This window comes from Chiloscyllium plagiosum, chromosome 6 (genome assembly GCF_004010195.1).
Source record: "Chiloscyllium plagiosum isolate BGI_BamShark_2017 chromosome 6, ASM401019v2, whole genome shotgun sequence".
Taxonomy (NCBI): domain Eukaryota; kingdom Metazoa; phylum Chordata; class Chondrichthyes; order Orectolobiformes; family Hemiscylliidae; genus Chiloscyllium; species Chiloscyllium plagiosum.
Window position 1 is genome coordinate 69501296 of NC_057715.1, and position 17728 is coordinate 69519023.

The 17728-nt window shown below is 39.8% G+C and overlaps 1 protein-coding gene across 1 annotated transcript in view; it reads left to right on the forward strand.

Moving 5' to 3' along the window:
- The window catches only part of LOC122550680 (coiled-coil domain-containing protein 138-like), a 109946-nt gene that overhangs the window by 57291 nt on the left and 34927 nt on the right, over positions 1–17728 (forward strand). Inside the window, exons 7-9 of the mRNA XM_043691782.1 lie at positions 6736–6855; positions 7717–7794; positions 17596–17709. Of these exons, the coding sequence (XP_043547717.1) occupies positions 6736–6855; positions 7717–7794; positions 17596–17709 (312 nt within the window). The remainder of the gene's footprint in view (positions 1–6735; positions 6856–7716; positions 7795–17595; positions 17710–17728) is intronic.

Sequence of the window (17728 nt, forward strand, 5' to 3'; positions counted from 1 at the left end):
AGTCTGACCTATCACCCTCACCTTGACCTCTTTCCACCTATCACATTTCCGACGCCCCTCCCCCAAGTCCCTCCTCCCTACCTTTTATCTTAGCCTGCTGGACAAACTTTCCTCATTCCTGAAGAAGGGCTTATGCCCGAAACGTCGATTCTCCTGTTCCCTGGATGCTGCCTGACCTGCTGCGCTTTTCCCGCAACACATTTTCAGCAGTTAACGATAAGAGCCAGTGTAATGGTAGAAGGTTGTTTTTCGGCCTAGAGGCCTGTTACCAGCAGTTTTCCACAGGAATCAGTGCTGGGTGCACTTTTGTTTGTTATTTATATAAATGATTTGGACGAGAATATAGGAGGCATGGTTGGTCAGTTTGCAGATGACACCAAAATTGGAGGCATAGTGGACAGTGAAAAAGGTTATCTAACATTTGAAAGAGATCAATTGAGTCAATGGGCTGAGGAATGACAGCTGGAGTTTAATTTGGATAAATGCGAGGGGTGACCTTATAGGGGTTTAGAAAATCATGAGGGTCATAGGTAAGGTGAATGGCAAAGATCTCTTCCCTAACATGGGGAGTTCAAAACTAGGGGGCATATTTTTAAGGTGAGAGGAGAAAGGTTTAAAAATGGCTTGAGGGGCAACAGTTTTATACAGAGAGTGGTTGTTATGAGGAATGAACTACTGGAGGAAGTGGTGGATGCCGGTACAGTTATAACATTGAAAAGAGCACATGAATAGGAAAGGTCTGGGGGATATGGGCCAAGGGCAGGCAGGTATGACTAGTTTAGTTTGGGAACATGGTCGGCATGGACTGGTCAGACAAAAGGGCCTGTTGCCATGCTGTATGATTCCATGACACTCTAAATGACGACAAAACATATTTGTGCATCTTCTCTCTGCATATATTGTGTTTTCATGCATTATGCAGTCTTCCCCTGAACAAAAGACACACCCTGCCCAGGCAGTCCTGCAGAGTCCTCTAGGGTGTACAGACTCCTGCCAAAATTGGACGAACTGTCAAGACTAGTCAAGTAACATCCAAACATATTCATACTCACTGTTCGGTACAGTCAATGTCCAAGACTAATTCATCATCTTCCTTGGATATGTCATGTCCGACCAGCAGATTACACACAGTGATGTACAGACAAGTTGAAATGGCTCTGGGAGACCTGGGAGAAATGTAATCAGAAAGGTCACTTAATAATTTTCCTGAAAGGAGGTTTTGGAAACAGTGATATAATCTGACATATTTTCACATTTAAATACTAATGTGATATAATCTGCCCTGAATTTAGAGTCTTAAAGTAGAACAAAGGTTACTATGAAGGTATGAGGTGCAAATGGCAATGGTGGATTCTGAGAAGTAGTAAAAAATTTGATGATTGTCAAACAATGGCTGTAAATACATGTTACATTGTCTGCACCAGGTATACATTCCCTTATGACACAAATACCCAATGATCAAGGTGAGTTAACCATGCCTGTCAAAAGATGTATCACATCTTCATTTACACTAATTTCACATCTCTATCATATCTTTATCACCATTAGCACTCCCTTTGTCTTTCTCTCTTGGCATGCTCACAACCTGTTCCATTTGGACATCCTTTCCCCAGTCAACAACATAGAAACCACAATTTCCAGCCCTTTTCAGTTGTGAAAAAGAATCATAGCAGACTTGTTTTTTTTTTATATAAAAGAAGTTAAAGATTATTTTAGCTCAGTTATATTAGTTATTACATAACTATTCATCAGGATGCCAACTGAAACGAGTATCATTTGTTGTTGAACACAAAATAGAGCCACTACTTACGGCATATAAAAGCTAGTTCCAGCCCTAGACTAGTGTTGCAGACCTACCTTTGGGTCTACTTTTTTTAACTTTTCCCTTTTGTTTTATTTTATCCAAAAGTGTTCGTGCACACAACTGAACGTTTTTTATTCTCATCACCAAATCACTGTGGTACTTTTATCCTCTATTAGTGATCACCAATAAATCCCCTGTCTAGGTCTGCTTTAACTTTGCTTTTTTAAATTAGCCTGTTCAGAGACATTTTTATACACCTCGGGAACAGGTGGAAGTTGGACAGAGGCCTCCACAGCCCAGAGATAGGGACACTACTTCCCCACAAGGGCCCTGGGTCTGCATTATATTTTCTAGCCCTCCCAATTGAGACCACGCCGGTGTTAACTTTGAGGCCGAGAGCCCAAGTCCGTGCTGAGGCTGGGAGTCTGTGCTGGCTTTCACATTGGACAAGGCCAATGCCACCTAAGGACGGGAGGTAAAAAAGAGAAGAAAAAATTGTGGAAAGAGAGAAAAGAAGTGGACAGAGTGGATGAACTTCAGTTCAGAAATCTTATTCCACTGCCATCTACCACTGCACCACAAGACCCCCAGGTCTGCTTTATTTTTGTCCACCCAGAAGTGCTACTACAAACAACTAAGCAATTTTCCCATCACCAAAATCGCTGGCACTTCTTTCATTTTTGAAAATATCACCAGTAATCATCTATGCAACCAATCAAACATTTACAAGCAAAACCCATTCCTGGGTCTTTTTTTGTTCACTACTATATTGCACAGCTGAGTGACTTTCCTACCACCAAGATTACTGTGGCATAGTTTTGTGTCCTGAAAATTAGTAAATTAGTAAAGATCTAAAGCTAAAACTTGTGGGAAACCACTATGAACCTCTGAGGAGAATTAAGCCACCATCACCTTTTGCTTCTAGTCACTGAATCAATTTTCTAACATATTCCCCTTAATCCCAAAGACTTCCATCTTTTCAGTAAGCCTCATTTTTGGCATTTTTGTTCAGTGCTTGCTGAAGTTCATACACACATCTATTAAACTACTTACTGAATCTTCTCTGTAACTTCGTCAACGATGTCAGTAAAGTTAGACCTGATTTCCCTTTAATAATTCGAAAAAATTGTTTGCAGTTTATATGCCCATGCAATATTTTGGCATTGATTTTAATTTTGCCTTTTCACATAATGTTTCTTTGCATCCTGTATTGATTTTTTTATTTCAATTTCCTCCTGTACTTCTCTAATCTTCCTAGTTATTAACTAAATCCATCTTCTAGTTTTCTGTTTTAGGAGTATAGAAAAGTTATAGCATGGAAAGAGATAATTCAGCCCACTCTGTCTGCACTAGCTGAATAAACTCGCCACCCACTTTAATCCCAACACCTGGTCTGTAGCCTTTTAGGTGCGATTCATGTTCTTTTTAAATGAGTAAAGGGTTTCCACGAATCTGGATAATGAATATCAGACACTCACTCACCCTTTGGGTGAAAATGTTTTTCCTCATGCCCCTGCTAATCCTTCTACAGTTCTCTTTAACTTTGTGTGTCCCGGTAGGTGATCTTTCTGATGGTGGAAGCCAGTATTCCCTGTCCACTTTATCCAAGCTGCTCATCATATATTGTCCCTTTCTGTAAAGATGCTAAACCTAACTCTATTATGATTATTGTCTCCAAAATGGTCACACACTGCTCCTTCATCCACTTGTCTCGCTTTATTTCATAAGACTACATCTAAAATTGAGCCCTCTCATTGGGTTTGTTACATGCTGGCTAAAAATAAGTTCCCATGAATGCAGTCCAAGAATTTTGCACACACTGTCCCCAACTATTATTGCAGTATTATTTTTGCTCTCAGAAATTTGCCAACATTTGTGCTCTTCTAACTCATTCACTGTTTAAGTTGTGTAGTATATAGTAGTGTGGTTGCCCTGTTTTCATTTGAACTCAACTCATATAGCCTCATTTGATGTTTATGATATTATCTTTTCTCTTAGCTGTTAATGATTCTTTAAACAATAATATTATGCCTGCACCTTTTTATCCCTTTCCCAACCCTGATTGAAAATTCTAGAGATGTTGAGTTGCCATTCTTGTCACTCTTCAATTCAAGTTTCCAGTATAGCAGTAGTATCATGCATTCTCTCTGGGTCGTAGTCCTCCAGGGTGTATGGATGCTCCTAAACTATCTTTCTTCCAAATGTTTTCCATTTCTCCCTTATTGGTTTGCCAGATAGTCAACTTTTACAATCTGCCAGTTCTTGGTGCACAGATATTATAAATAAAGTCCTTCCCAATTTATCATGTTCACTTATATTATTTAGTCTCTTTTCTTCAGTTTTTTTAAGCAAATTACATTGTAGCCACAGTTAACTAAATGATCACTGACTTTAATATACTACATGTGTCCTTTTCATTTTGAGAACCATTGTGTTCCTTGAGCCGGAGACATATGTATTGAAAATGTTTTCCACACAAGTCAGAGAAATTCTACTCTCTCTGTACACTTAGCACTGTGTCTTTCCTGGCAAGGTTATTGAGTAACTAATGTCTCCTAATAATACCAATCTCGTACTTTAGACCTTAGAAATTTGTTGACCAAAATGCCCATTTTTCTCCTTCTCAAGGTTGCACCTCACAATTTACTAATATTCTTTAAGATATTTCATGTTATTCCTGTTTATATTTATCTGTACTCTGATCTTAATTCTTAATGGTCTGCTCCATTTGCAAAATTACTTTAAGTTGAAACTTTATTGCTGGAACAGCAATTACTTTAAGCCCTAACTAACAGTTCTAGTTAACCTGTTATGCAGAGATATAAGAATAAATGACAGGAAGCTTAATCAAAAAATGAAGACTGTGGTGAGATTCAATATTATTTAGAAAATTGGATTCTAAAGCAAAGGTAAATGTTTTTTGATTGTTAGGGCTGTGAAGATGTTTTTAAGGAAATTTGTTTGAAACAGTGAACTAAAGACAACCTTTACAAGAAAATATGCGACAAATTAAATGATTCAACATGCTACCTGCTAAAGTAATTTCTGCTTATTGTTGAGTTGGTATGATCAGAGAGGCCATGGACTACAAGCAGGTTGAGTTCAGAATAAAAGATCCATTCCAATAGAGGGTTAGATTTTAGTTTGTCAAAGTCTTCAGACCATTGGATCTGGAAAGAAATCTTGAACTCTGGAACAGACTAAGAGGATCATATTTGGTGAATATACAAAATGTTACTGAAAGCAACTGCTTCTGGTCTCATCAGTTGAATAAGAACTTAAAGATTCAAAACAGGAATATAAGGTTTCTTTCTGTTTATTTATAGCTTTGCTTTTATTTCTATTTTGTGCAATACACTTCTGTTGTTTTGGTAAAGGTATATCGACATTCTTATGTGAATATGTTCAGTGACTGGCTACCATGGTAACTAAATAGGCAAAAATAAACCTTAAGGTACATTAAGCTAGATTTCCCTCTGGACTCTGACCTGTCCAGTAGTACTATCTGCTGGGATCGTAACTCCATACTTCAGAGTGTTTAGATATCTGCAAAGTGCTTTGGACCATCATGAGGCGTAAAAGGACTATATAAGTAAAAATTCATTCCAACAGTCACATTTTTTTCTTTCTGCTGGAATCATTTACTTGATACTAAGTGAAGGATGAAAATCCTGAATGTCCTTCAATTTTTTGGGACCTGGAGAATTATCAGAATGAATAGGAACAACCGATTGGAAATCAGGAAGGGACCTGTAAATTTCAGATTGAATTTTCTTTGTCAGTTTTCTAAATGGAAGGTAAACATACACTTTCTGCATTCACATCTTTTCCCCCTCCCTCTTCACATCCATTCCCTTTGCTCATGGTGGAGACAAGTTTGCTGTGGCATAATGCAGTCTGATGGAATTGTCTCCATTTCTGTATTTGGTACTCTTTATCTACTATATTTGTATAATATAGACACATAGTTCTGTCAACTGGTAGAATTAATGTACGGTCCATTTGGGAAAGTTAATTTCTTCAAAGCAAAGTGACATAAGTCTTTTGCTAAAAAAACTACATTGTATTTCATATTTTTCTGTTCGCATATGTGTCCTCCATTGTTTTTCCTGCTACTAATATTCTGCATGCCATCAGGTGTTGGATCAGCAGTGCTGACTCTATAATGCTCCTCAGAAACAAACAAAAATTGCTGGAAAAGTTCAGCAGGTCTGAACTTGAACAGAGCACATAAGGAAATAGCATATGTGGAGAGAAATCAGAGTTAACGTTTCAGGTCAAGTGGCCCTTCCTCTGAACCATTCCGAGGAAGGGCCGCTGGACCCGAAACATTAAGTCTGAGTTCTCTCCAGAAATGTTGGCAGACCTGTTGAGCTTTTCTAGCAATTTCTGCTTTGGTTTCTGATTTACAGCATCCACTGTTCTTTCAATTTCTATAATTCTCTTCCACTGCCATTTTACTGAATGCCCTCATCCTGGAGCGCAGAGGACTTGGGATGCTGGATTTAAGCCCCATTGCATGATGTTTATCGCAGTGAAGTATAAATGGGTCTTTTTTCTTTTTCAGCCATATTGTGGTCTGACTTAAATATCAAGAACAAGAGACTGAACTTGAACAGAGCACATAAGGAAATAGTTTTGGGAAAGTGAAAATTATGGAAACATACAATTGTTGCTATATACCTAAATTGAAAAGATTAGCATCATGCCATTTAGCATTACTGAAAATGTTCATACTTGGAGAGTTAGCTAATGAATTCAATGGAAGGTGGTTTCCATTTTCCGAAGTGGTAAAATTGAAACATTGAATTGGTCAACTAAATTGAAATAGGTGGAAATTAGGTGAGTTTTGCAATATCGGCTAATTCACAATGTCAACTTTGCATCAGGATGGTGATATGAAAACCTATCCCTTTTTTTGTTTTCCACAGCAACACGGTGCAGAAGTCAATCAACTCACAAATGCCTTAAAGGAGAAGATAAAAGAAAACAAGAGACTTAAATCCTCCTTTGACACATTAAAGGAATCAAATGACTCCTTGAAAAAACAGGCAAGAACAATTTTCTATAGCTTATTGTGCAATAATATGGTTGTGTCTCAACTAGTACAGCTGTGGAGAGTTACTTGCTCCAGGTCATTGAATAAAATAACTATTTCCTGAGCATGGAAAATCTTCAGTGTGCATTGAAATTGCAATCAAGTTAGAGAGATCTATCACAAGTCAGAACAGCATGTGAATAAAGCTTTTTAATGTCCTTTAAACTTAATTAGCCTTGTACTTTACGACAGTGCAATATTCTAAATTCAGAGGAAAAGCATGAACGTCTGTTAGAAGCTATGTCCTGTCGGAAGTTAAAATACAACAACATAGCTATAATTTACCTTTTTTCCTTTATAATATCTTGCGGAAAGAACAAATATAGTCAAATCGAAAAAAAAACAGTAATATGTATTTCATTCATTATATGTGAAATCCTTCCCTGGTTAGTTGCTCCAACTAGACTAAATCATTGAAAAATGAATCTTCCAAACCATCAAATCCATCCACTTATTTTAACTTGCACTACCTCACCCTCCACTTTTTACTCACCTTCCAATGCTGATTCTTTGTGTTTGAAATACATCTTGTGCAGTTGAATGTATTTGTTCCAGACAAATTTAGTTGTACTTCATGCATACTTCTAACTAAAATGAAAGACCAGATTCAAGAGCAATATACGAAGTGGAAATTCTCGCCTTACTCCACAACACCTGCCATTGATATGCACTTTGTGTGGATTTAGTTGTTTCAAAACTAAGCATTACAAAGGAATGTTATCCACTCCAAAACTGCATAACCTTCGCTTCCAAAGCATTGTTATTTGTTTTGCACATATCTGTTAATGCAGTTGCTTCTGGTGATATTTTTCAGATTAATGATATAAAGCAGCACAATAAGAAGTTGGAAACTCAGGCCAAAAAGGTGCAAAATCGTTTAGAAAATCTACAAGTGAGTTTAAGATGATTATTAGAAAATATTACAAAATCAATGGAGGATATAAAGTATTAAAGAAAACATTCCGTCCTCTTTTCCCTCCGCTTTTTATTCTCTTTCCTTTTCCTGTTCCCTTACCCCAAACTACAAAGTCCTATTCTTTGAATAGTCAAAAGGAACTGTTATCTATGTTATCTGTCAAGTTATATGATATTAAAATTGTAACTAACATTTCATTGAGCGAGATCTCATCGGGTTTTGAGAGACGTGGGCTGTGATGAGATTTGTGGCAATATCGCATGAGAAATCGATCAAAGTCTAACTTGACATTGGGAGAAAGTCTGAGCTGGATGCAGAAGACCATTATGAGTTTTAGTCACTGGTAATGATGACAGCATTTGGTCTTAATTGTGTGTCATGTTTCCCAACTGGACAATATCACGATGCAGGTGTTCAGGGGGCATTGGGAACAGAGTAATTCGGATGTAGAGAGTGTTTAGATGGGATGTAGCAAAAGAAAGGTAAACTGTGATCATTTTATTTTTTCATTCATGGGTTTGGAGATTGCTGGCGAGTCAGTATTTATTGTCCATCCCTGCTAGCCCTTGAGAAGGTAGTAATGAAGTGCCTCTTGAACTGCTGCAGTCTACGAGCTGACATGGTTGTTAAACAGTGATGGGGGGGATAGAATTTGGTTGTATGAGCAAGAGAGCATTAGTCATGAGCAGCATGGCTTTGTGGTTGCTTAGCCATGACTTAACCGGGGCTAGGGGGCAAAGCTAATTTGCCAACAGTTGTCTGGGTGTACAGCAGCACTTGAAAGGTGTCTGCGCAAAGGCTACTAATCTTTCGGTGGGTATTTACTGAGTGTCAATTTATTCTGGAATGGCACGTGGTAAAATGGCACTAGAATCAGACCTGAGGGATGCCATAGTGGTGGGGTATATAGTTAATGAGTCACGTTTGGTAAGATATGGCAAGGAATCCCGCTGGATCATGCAGCAAGATCCCTCTAAAAAAGCTCAATGGAATTCACACCTCGTCAATAAAGTGTAAAGTTCACCACGAACATTGTCTCTATTATTGGTTATTACAACACTTTTTTTCAACATTGTTCTTGACTGTAACTTGCTCTCAGAATTCAGCAAAATGGAAGAAATTGCCTGATCTCTGAACACTAATGTGTATGGTTTCATATTTATATATAATGCCCATAATATTTTTATTCAGAATAATAAAATGACACTGTTCCCCTATATAGCATTATGGATACAAAGGGGAAAATATTGAATCTCATCGAAATGTACAGACTTTAATCTGTGAGATGAACAGAGGGCAGTATTTTACAAATAAAATTCTTCTCTGCCTAGTTAGCTATTGACTAATCCATTACCTTTGCCCCTTTTCTGGGCTGAGCCAGTCAGATCGCTTGCCCCAGCTACTACAGGTTGTTAGGGTCACACCAGATGGAGCCAAGAATGTGGCAGGTGCAGGGGTTCCAGCATGTAGAACTAGCCCTTTGCTGGAGCTGAGTCTGGGCCAGAGAGATTCTACTCATCCGATCCTTGCATGTTGGGAAGCAGCTGCTGCTTCTAGCGACTGAGCTTCCTGTCCATGACTGGGCTGCATAGCAACCTCCACAGGATGGGCACATGTTGTGAGAGATGGCTAGATGGATGGTGGGCGGAGAGTGACGACACCATGGGAAGCCTCATTGATAATTGGTGTTTCCATTCCTACTATGCCACAGTAAATGCAAGTAAATATGGCAATCAATTCAGCTAAATAAGTGGGTGTGTCTTGGAATTGTTTCTGTTTGAAGTGTGCCTTGATACTGAAAAGGTTGGGAACTCAGTAGACAACTCAGTCTATCTTCCATAGTGAGGACTGACACTAAGTAATGTTTTAAAAGTTAACAATAAAAGATTCCCACAAAATTCATCTTGAAGAAATTTTCAATGCAATCTTTAATGGCCCTCTGACTGTTAAAAATCTAGCCCTTCGTGACTACTCTTCAAAAGCACTTAATTGACTGTAAAGATTTTGGGATATTCGGAGAACATAAAAGGTGCTGTATAATCATCAGCTCCAGTGTTCTGTTGGTTTTTTAATAATGACTTGACTCGTTACAGTTTAGTAGGCCTGATGCTTCTGTACAGAAAGAACCATTCACCTAGTGGCATTCCCCTGACTTTACCCCATAATGTTGCAATTATTTTTCTTTTCAGATAATAATCCAGTCCCCTTTAGAAAGACTCACTTGACCGTTACTCCACCACATTATCAGGCAATGTATTCTTCATCTTAACCGTAACTGCATGAAAACATTTTTCCTCCTGTTGCCATTGCCTCTCTCACTGTGTTTTTCTTAATTTACTCATGAAATGTAATTATCAATGGATGGGCCACATTTTATTGCCCGTCCCTAGTTGTCCATAAGAAGGTAGTGGTAAACTGCCTTTTTGAAGCACTGTAATCCATGTGCTGTTGGTGTATCTACGGTGTCATTCAGGAGGGAATTTTGATCCAAAGGCACTGAAGAAATGACAATACTTTTTCAAATTGGGAAGATTACAGGGGAACTTGTAGGTGGCATGTTCCCAAAGTACTTGCTGCCTTTGTGTTTTGTGATTGAAGTGGTCATGAGTTTGAAAGTGCTGTCAAAGAAGCTTTGGTGAATTTCTCCGGTTCAGCTTGCAGACAGCACACGTTGCTGCTACTGAGCGTGGAGTGACTAAATGTTGTGGATATGATGCAGTCAAGCAGGCTGCTTTGTCCTGGATGATGTCAAGCTCCTTGAGTATTAGGGGAGCTGTAGTCATCCAGATAAGTGGGGAGTATTCCATCATGCTCCTGACTTGTGCCTTCTCGATGGTGGACAGTCTTTGGTGAGTCAGGAGGTGTGTTACGCACTGCAGGATTCCTTGCCCCTGACTTGGTCTTGTAGCCATTGTAGTTATGTGGCTAGTCAAATTCAGTTTCTGGTCAATGGTTAATCTCAGGATGTTTTGGTAGAGGATTCGGTGATGATAACACCCTTACATTTCAAGAGGTGATGGTTAAATTATCTCGTATTGGAGATTGTCATTGCCTAGCCTTTGTGTGGTGCAAATATAACTTGCCACTTTTCATCCCAAGCCTGGAAATTGTTCAGGTCTTGTTGCATTTGGACAAGGACTGCTCCAACATCTGAGGAATCAGGAATGTGCTGAATGTTGTGCAATCATCAGCTAACATCCCCACTTCTGATCTTACAATGGAGAGAAGAAACAGCTCAAAATTGTTTGGCCTCGGTCACTACCCTAAGTAACTCCTGCAGAGATGTCTTGGATCTGAGATGACTGCACTCCAATAACCACAATCTTTGCGTCAGGTATGACTGCAACTAGTGGAGAGTGTTCCTCCTGATATACATTGATTATATTTTTGTGAGGACTCCTTGATACCATACTCAATCAGATGAGGTCTTGATGTCAGTTACCTTAAATCTGTGCCCTCAATTGCTCCATGCATCCACCAATGGGAAGAGATTCGTTCTATCTACTCTGCTTAGACCTCAAGATTTCTGGCCCAATTTCCTCTTCTCGAGATCAGTCCCAATTTCTCCAATCTTTCAACCACACTGAAGTTCTCACCCAGTAACCACTCTTACGAATATTTTCTGCACCCTCGCCAATGCTTACACAAATTTTTCCTAAAGTATGATGCCCAGAATTAGACATTTGGACTTAATTTATTTTAGTTAACTGGGTCTTGTGTTAAGTTTTATGGAAGGATTCTTGCTTTGATACTCACCAAGATTTCTTGCCATATCTGAACAAATGCACCTTGTTAACTATCTACTCTGCCCCTGTGAAGTTTGTCACATCTGATTCTAGTCTCATTTTAGCACATAACAATCCATGAACAAACATCATTCACTGGATATTTGCTGAACAACTGGCATCCTGTGCACCTACCTGGACACGCATTCTCAGTGCCTTAGACATGGCAGACGGAGAGAAAGTGGTCGCCTGCTTTCCAGACAAGGACTTGGAGGTCTTGCTGGACAGTTAGTGCAGACATGGGATGTCCTCTTCCCACAGGAACAGCAGTGGAGACCATAATACCAGACTATGGTTGCCTAGGCTGAAATTGTCACCTGGGTTCTTGCAGTCTCAGCCATCTGGAGGAATGACGAGCAATATAGGAAGAATCTCAATGAGCTTCCCCATTCTGCCACCAAACGTGCCACTGTCTTCTCTCTGATATGCTCATTCTACCGTACCTACCATCCACCAAGGCCCAAGCTCTACCACTCTCACGATGTAACATCTACAAAATTTTCATTCAGTCACTGTAACCCATCCCAACCCCTGACATGACTAACCCGGCATACCTTCTACAGTGCCTACTCACTTGCTTGAGGCAATCCCCTAACTGTACCAAAAACATCAGCTGTGTCACCTACTTTCATCTCCATCTGCCTAACTCAATCTCAATCTAGGAAGAAAACAGCGCACTGGAGAGCAGAAATAAGACAGTTGATGGGCTGCCACACATTTGACTCCTCAGGCCTTATGAGGAGAGTATTCTGATTGTGACCGCCCTGAGCAGCTGACTGACTGCATCCAAATCCTTGGGCTGGTTTTGGAGACTGCCTTTGGCTTACTGTGCTGGGATATCATGAGTGCCATCTGTCTGCCTTGACTGAGGGATGCAGTCCCGTCCATGAGCTGCGTGTATGTCCCTGAATACACAGTGTCCTTACAGCAGCTTTGCAATGATAGTTGCCAATGCAGTCTGAGGTGGAGTATTGAAGTTCAAAACATATGGTAAGCGGAGCAGAGATGTGGCATGAGGACTTTTGAAGCTTGGCACATGCTAGACACCACCGTCTCTCGATGTAGAGTGTGTATGGCCTGTCCATAGAGTATGCCTTTAAAGAACAGTATTCTCCACAGTGTGAAAACAGGCCATTCAGCCCAACAAGTCCACATCAGTACCATCCCACCGAGACCAATTCACCAACTCTGTCCCTGCATTTGTCATGGCTAATACATCTAACCCACACACCCCTGAACATTAAGGGTAATTTAGCATAGCCAATCCACCTAACTACATCTTTGGACAATGGGAGGAAACTGGAGCAACTGGCAGAAACCCACACAGATACAGGGAACATGCAAACTCCACCCAGACAGTCACCCAAGGCTGGAATTGAACCCAGGTCCCTGGCACTGTGAGGCAGCAGTGCTAACTACTGAGCCACCATGCCACCCTGAGATTTTGGTGTCTGGTGTCCAACATGAAAGATCATTACAGCCAGCAGCAAGCTGAAGTCATCAGCTGCCTGCTCTGACTTCCATGTTGAGAATTCTTCACACTGACTTGTTCGGTAAGAGGGTAGCTAGAGATAAATAAGATGAGCTGCAGTGTTATTAACAAGCAATAATCCCCCTTAATTGGCATTTTGCCACTGCCTAGCAAAAACCTTACTGCACTACTCGGCAAAACCAGAAAAATGCTTTTAGATGCTCCCAGTATTGAAACATTTGTGCCAAACTTCTCATCCAATTCTGCCACAAATCCCACATAGTCCATGTTGCTCTCTGGCTCCTGTAAGATTCCACTCAGTACACCAGTTAAACCGAAGCAGTATTGTAAGTTTAAGATAACTTCTTTGCTTTAGTAGTGTATGCCTCTGATGATAAATGGTGCATGGATAATTAAAATATTATTATGATTAATATAAACATTTTTTCTTTGTGAAAAACTACCTGCCATCACTATTCTTTGTTTACTATCATTCAGCCAATTACGTATCCATGTTCCTACTCTCTCAGCCTGTCCTGCCACCTTTAATGATTTATTTACATGCCCATTCCAAATCCATTTTAGAATTGTGCTCTTCATTTTATGTTGCGTCCCTGTGTTCATCCAACCAAAGTGATTCACTTCTCAGTTCTCTGCACTAAATTTCATATGCTACTTGTCTGTTCATCATATCATCCTGTCATAGAGTCATAGAGATGTACAGCATGGAAACAGACCCTTCGGTCCAACCTGTCCATGCCGACAAGATATCCCAACTCAATCTAGTCCCACCTGCCAACAACCGGCCCATATCCCTCCAAACCCTTCCTATTCATATACCCATCCAAATGCCTCTTAAATGTTGCAATTATACCAGCCCCTTAGGTCTCTTTTATATCTTTCCCCTCTCACCCTAAACCTATGCCATCTAGATCTGGATTCCCTGAACCCAGGGAAAAGACTTTGTCTATTTATCCTATCCATGCCTCTCATAATTTTCTAAACGTCTATAAGGTCACCCCTCAGCTTCCGACGCTCCAGGGAAAACAGCCCCCAAGCCTGTTCAGCCTCTCCCTGTAGCTCAAATCCTCCTTAATCCTTAATCCTGGCAACGTCCTTGTAAATCTTTTCTGAACCCTTTCCTGTTTCACAACATCTTTCCGATAGTAAGGAGACCAGAATTGCATGCAATATTCCAACAGTGGCCGAACCAATGTCCTGTCCAGCCGCAACATGACCTCCCAACTCCTGTACTCAATACTCTGACCAATAAAGGAAAGCATACCAAACGCCTTCTTCATTATCCTATCTACCTGCGACTCCACTTTCAAGGAGCTATGAACCTGCACTCCAAGGTCTCTTTGTTCAGCAACAGTTCCTAGGACCTTACCATTAAGTGTAGAAGTCCTGCTAAGATTTGCTTTCTCAACATGCAGCACCTCGCATTTATCTGAATTAAACTCCATCTGCCACTTCTCAGCCCATTGGCCCATCTGTTCACGATCCTGTTGTAATCTGAGGTAACCCTCTTCGCTGTCCACTGCACCTCCAATTTTGGTGTCATCTGCAAACTTACTAACTGTACCTCTTATGCTCGCCTCCAAATCATTTATGTAAATGACAAAAAGTAGAGGGCCCAGCACCGATCCTTGTGGCACTCCAATGGTCACAGGCCTCCAGTCTGAAAAACAACCCTCCACCACCACCCTATGTCTTCCAACTTGGAGCCACTTCTGTATCCAAATGGCTAGTTCTCCCTGTATTCCATGAGATCTAACCTTGCTAATCAGTCTCCCATGGGGAACCTTGTTGAACGCCTTACTGAAGTCCATATAGATCACATCACCTTTTGGCATTCTACAGTATTTTCTTTAAAGTTCAGTGTTTCCAAGTTTTGTATCATCCAAACACTTTGAAATTGTGCCTCTTACACCAGGGTCTAGGTTATTAGTATATTTCAAGAAAAGCGGGAGTCAGCACCAATCCTGGATAACCTACTATAAACCTTTCTCTATTGAATAAACTACCCTACACTGCTATTCTTTGTTTACTGTTATTCAGCCAATTTTGTATTCATGTTGCAACTGTCCTTTCCATACCATAAATTCTGATTTTTCTCACAAGTCAGTTGTGTAGCAATTTTATCAAATGGCTTTTGAAAATGTACAGGACATAAACACCCTTTTTTGAACTGGGTATAACATTTGGAATTCTTCAATCTTCTGAAATCATCTCTGCCTGAATATGAGCAAAGAATTCATCCATGCTGATCACAGGCACTTCTGATGCAAACATCCATTGTAGATGGAACTTGTGCACCCTCAGTCAGACAGAAGTCGTATGGTATTTTGAGTCATAGCTAGAACTGGAATTGCGAGTAGTCACCAGATGCTAAATCCTGGACCAGATTACCACATATTGCAGGGCTTTTATTTTATTTATTTTGTTCTGTTTGTTCGTGAGATATGGATGTGACTAGATATCATTAAGAATTTCTACTTATTTCAGTTAAGAGTCATTGTTGTGGGGTTGGGTTCACATGTAGGCCAGTCCAGGTAAAAATGGCAGACGTCCTTTCCTCAAGGACATGAGTGAAGCAGATGGGCGTTTACAACAATTGAAAGTGATTACGTGGTCACTATTACACTAGCTCTCCATTCCACATTTAAATTGAATTCAAATTTTAATATCTGCCATGTTGAACCCATGTCTGTAGAACATCAGCCTGGAGTTCTGCATTACTAATTCATTGTTGACATTACCACCACCTCCCCAGCTCATCGTGTGGAAGGGAGCTGAGACCTGGCAGTTGTGAGGGTCTTGATAGAGACACTGGAGTGAGGGGTGGAGTGCGGATTCCTATCTTGAGAAGGTGATCATGCAATATAGAAAGGATGCTGTCGGGAGAGGCATGCACAAGACCTAATAAGAGTGAATTGCTAGTTTGAACTCTTTCTTCCAGCTTCAAAATTGAGACAGTGTAGGAAGCAGCACACATGGCCAATATAAAATTGCAGACAGGTTGGATGAGAATGCCTGAGAGAGGAAGACCATGAGGGAATTTTACAACCACCCCTTGTCCCTCCCCAGCCATCTGCAAACTTGTTGGGAAATAGTAAACTTCTTCTCTTGTTAACATGCTGTTCTTTTAATTTGAATTATATGGCTTGCTTTATCAAGGGACGCAGAAGACAGTGTTTTACAGTATGTTAGCTACTAGGCACGTAATCCAAGTAATTTTTTTGATAAAGTTCATTCCACATCTGTAGAAAAGTTAACTGCATTATGTTAATGTATTTAAAGCATTTTTAAAATGAAATTAAAGGGTCTGGAATTATTCCCAAACTCCCAACAAACCATTTTGTGACAACTGCTGTGCATTACTGAAGCAGATTTAATGCACAAAGGAGTTGGCCCAAAATTGATGATTGGAACCTGTCATAAGCCTTCAATTCAAGTTTCACTGTGATGAGGCATAAGTTGATTGGCTAAACTACAAATTGAGTACTAATACCAGCTTTAAACACTTTCTACTTATTAATAATAGGGACATTGGAATGGTGTCATTGTTGCCATATTTGTGCCTAATTAGCATTTTTATTGGACAACATTAGTGAATGGATTTTTAAAACATCTTTCAAGAGATGTGGTATGTTGCGAGTTTTAAAGGTGTTGCCAAAGTGAACTTGCTAATTTGCTGTGTTGCATCTTGAATGTGGTATGTACACACTGGTTGGTAGTGAATGGGATGCGCATCAAGTGGACTGTGTTGTCCCCTGTATGGTTTTGAGCTCCATGAGTAATGGAGCTGTACTCATCCAGGCAATGAACAACATTCCAATATTTCCTGACTTATACCTTGTATGTGGTTTGATGAAGCTTTGATGAGTCAGAAAGTGAGTTACAGGCTGCAAAATTTCCAATCTCTGACCTGTTGTTGTAGCCACAGGATATATATGTGTGGTTTGATGAGTCAGGAGATGAGTTAGAAACTGCTAAATTTCCAGTCTCACACCTGTTGTAGCCACAATATGTATATGGGTGGTTGTGAAGACTTTTGAATTTATTCCAATGTCCCTATTATTTATAACTGGAAGGATTATGTATCCATTTAGTTCAATCACTTCTCAGGTTTAAAGCCTGGTACTAATACTCAATTTGTAGTTTAGCCAATCAACTTATGTCTCATCACAGTGAAACTTGAATTGAGGGCAAATGACAAGTTCCAGTCGTCAGTTTTAGGCCAACTCCTTTGTGCATTAAATCTGTTTCAGTAATGCATAGCAGTTGTCACAAAATGGTTTGTTGGGAGTTTGGGAATAATTCCATGATTGACAACTGGTGCTGAGTCTAATTTTGTAACATCTCTAAAGAAATTGAATTCATCAATGAATCTACACCCAGCATTTTTTCCTTAATCATAATTGATGAAACAGCTTTGTGTTATTTAATGTTCTGTTTTATCTCACTGCAATTTGTCATTATACTTTTAAAAACACCTCAAATGTTACCCTTTTGCAGAGAAAGCATGAGCTATGTGTGGCGCAGAAACATCATGAAAATGTTTCCACAGACATGAAAGAGATAAGTTTGGAAAAACAGGAAAAAATTCAGCCTCTTCGTAGAACCAATCGAGTAAGATATTTTGCTGCAT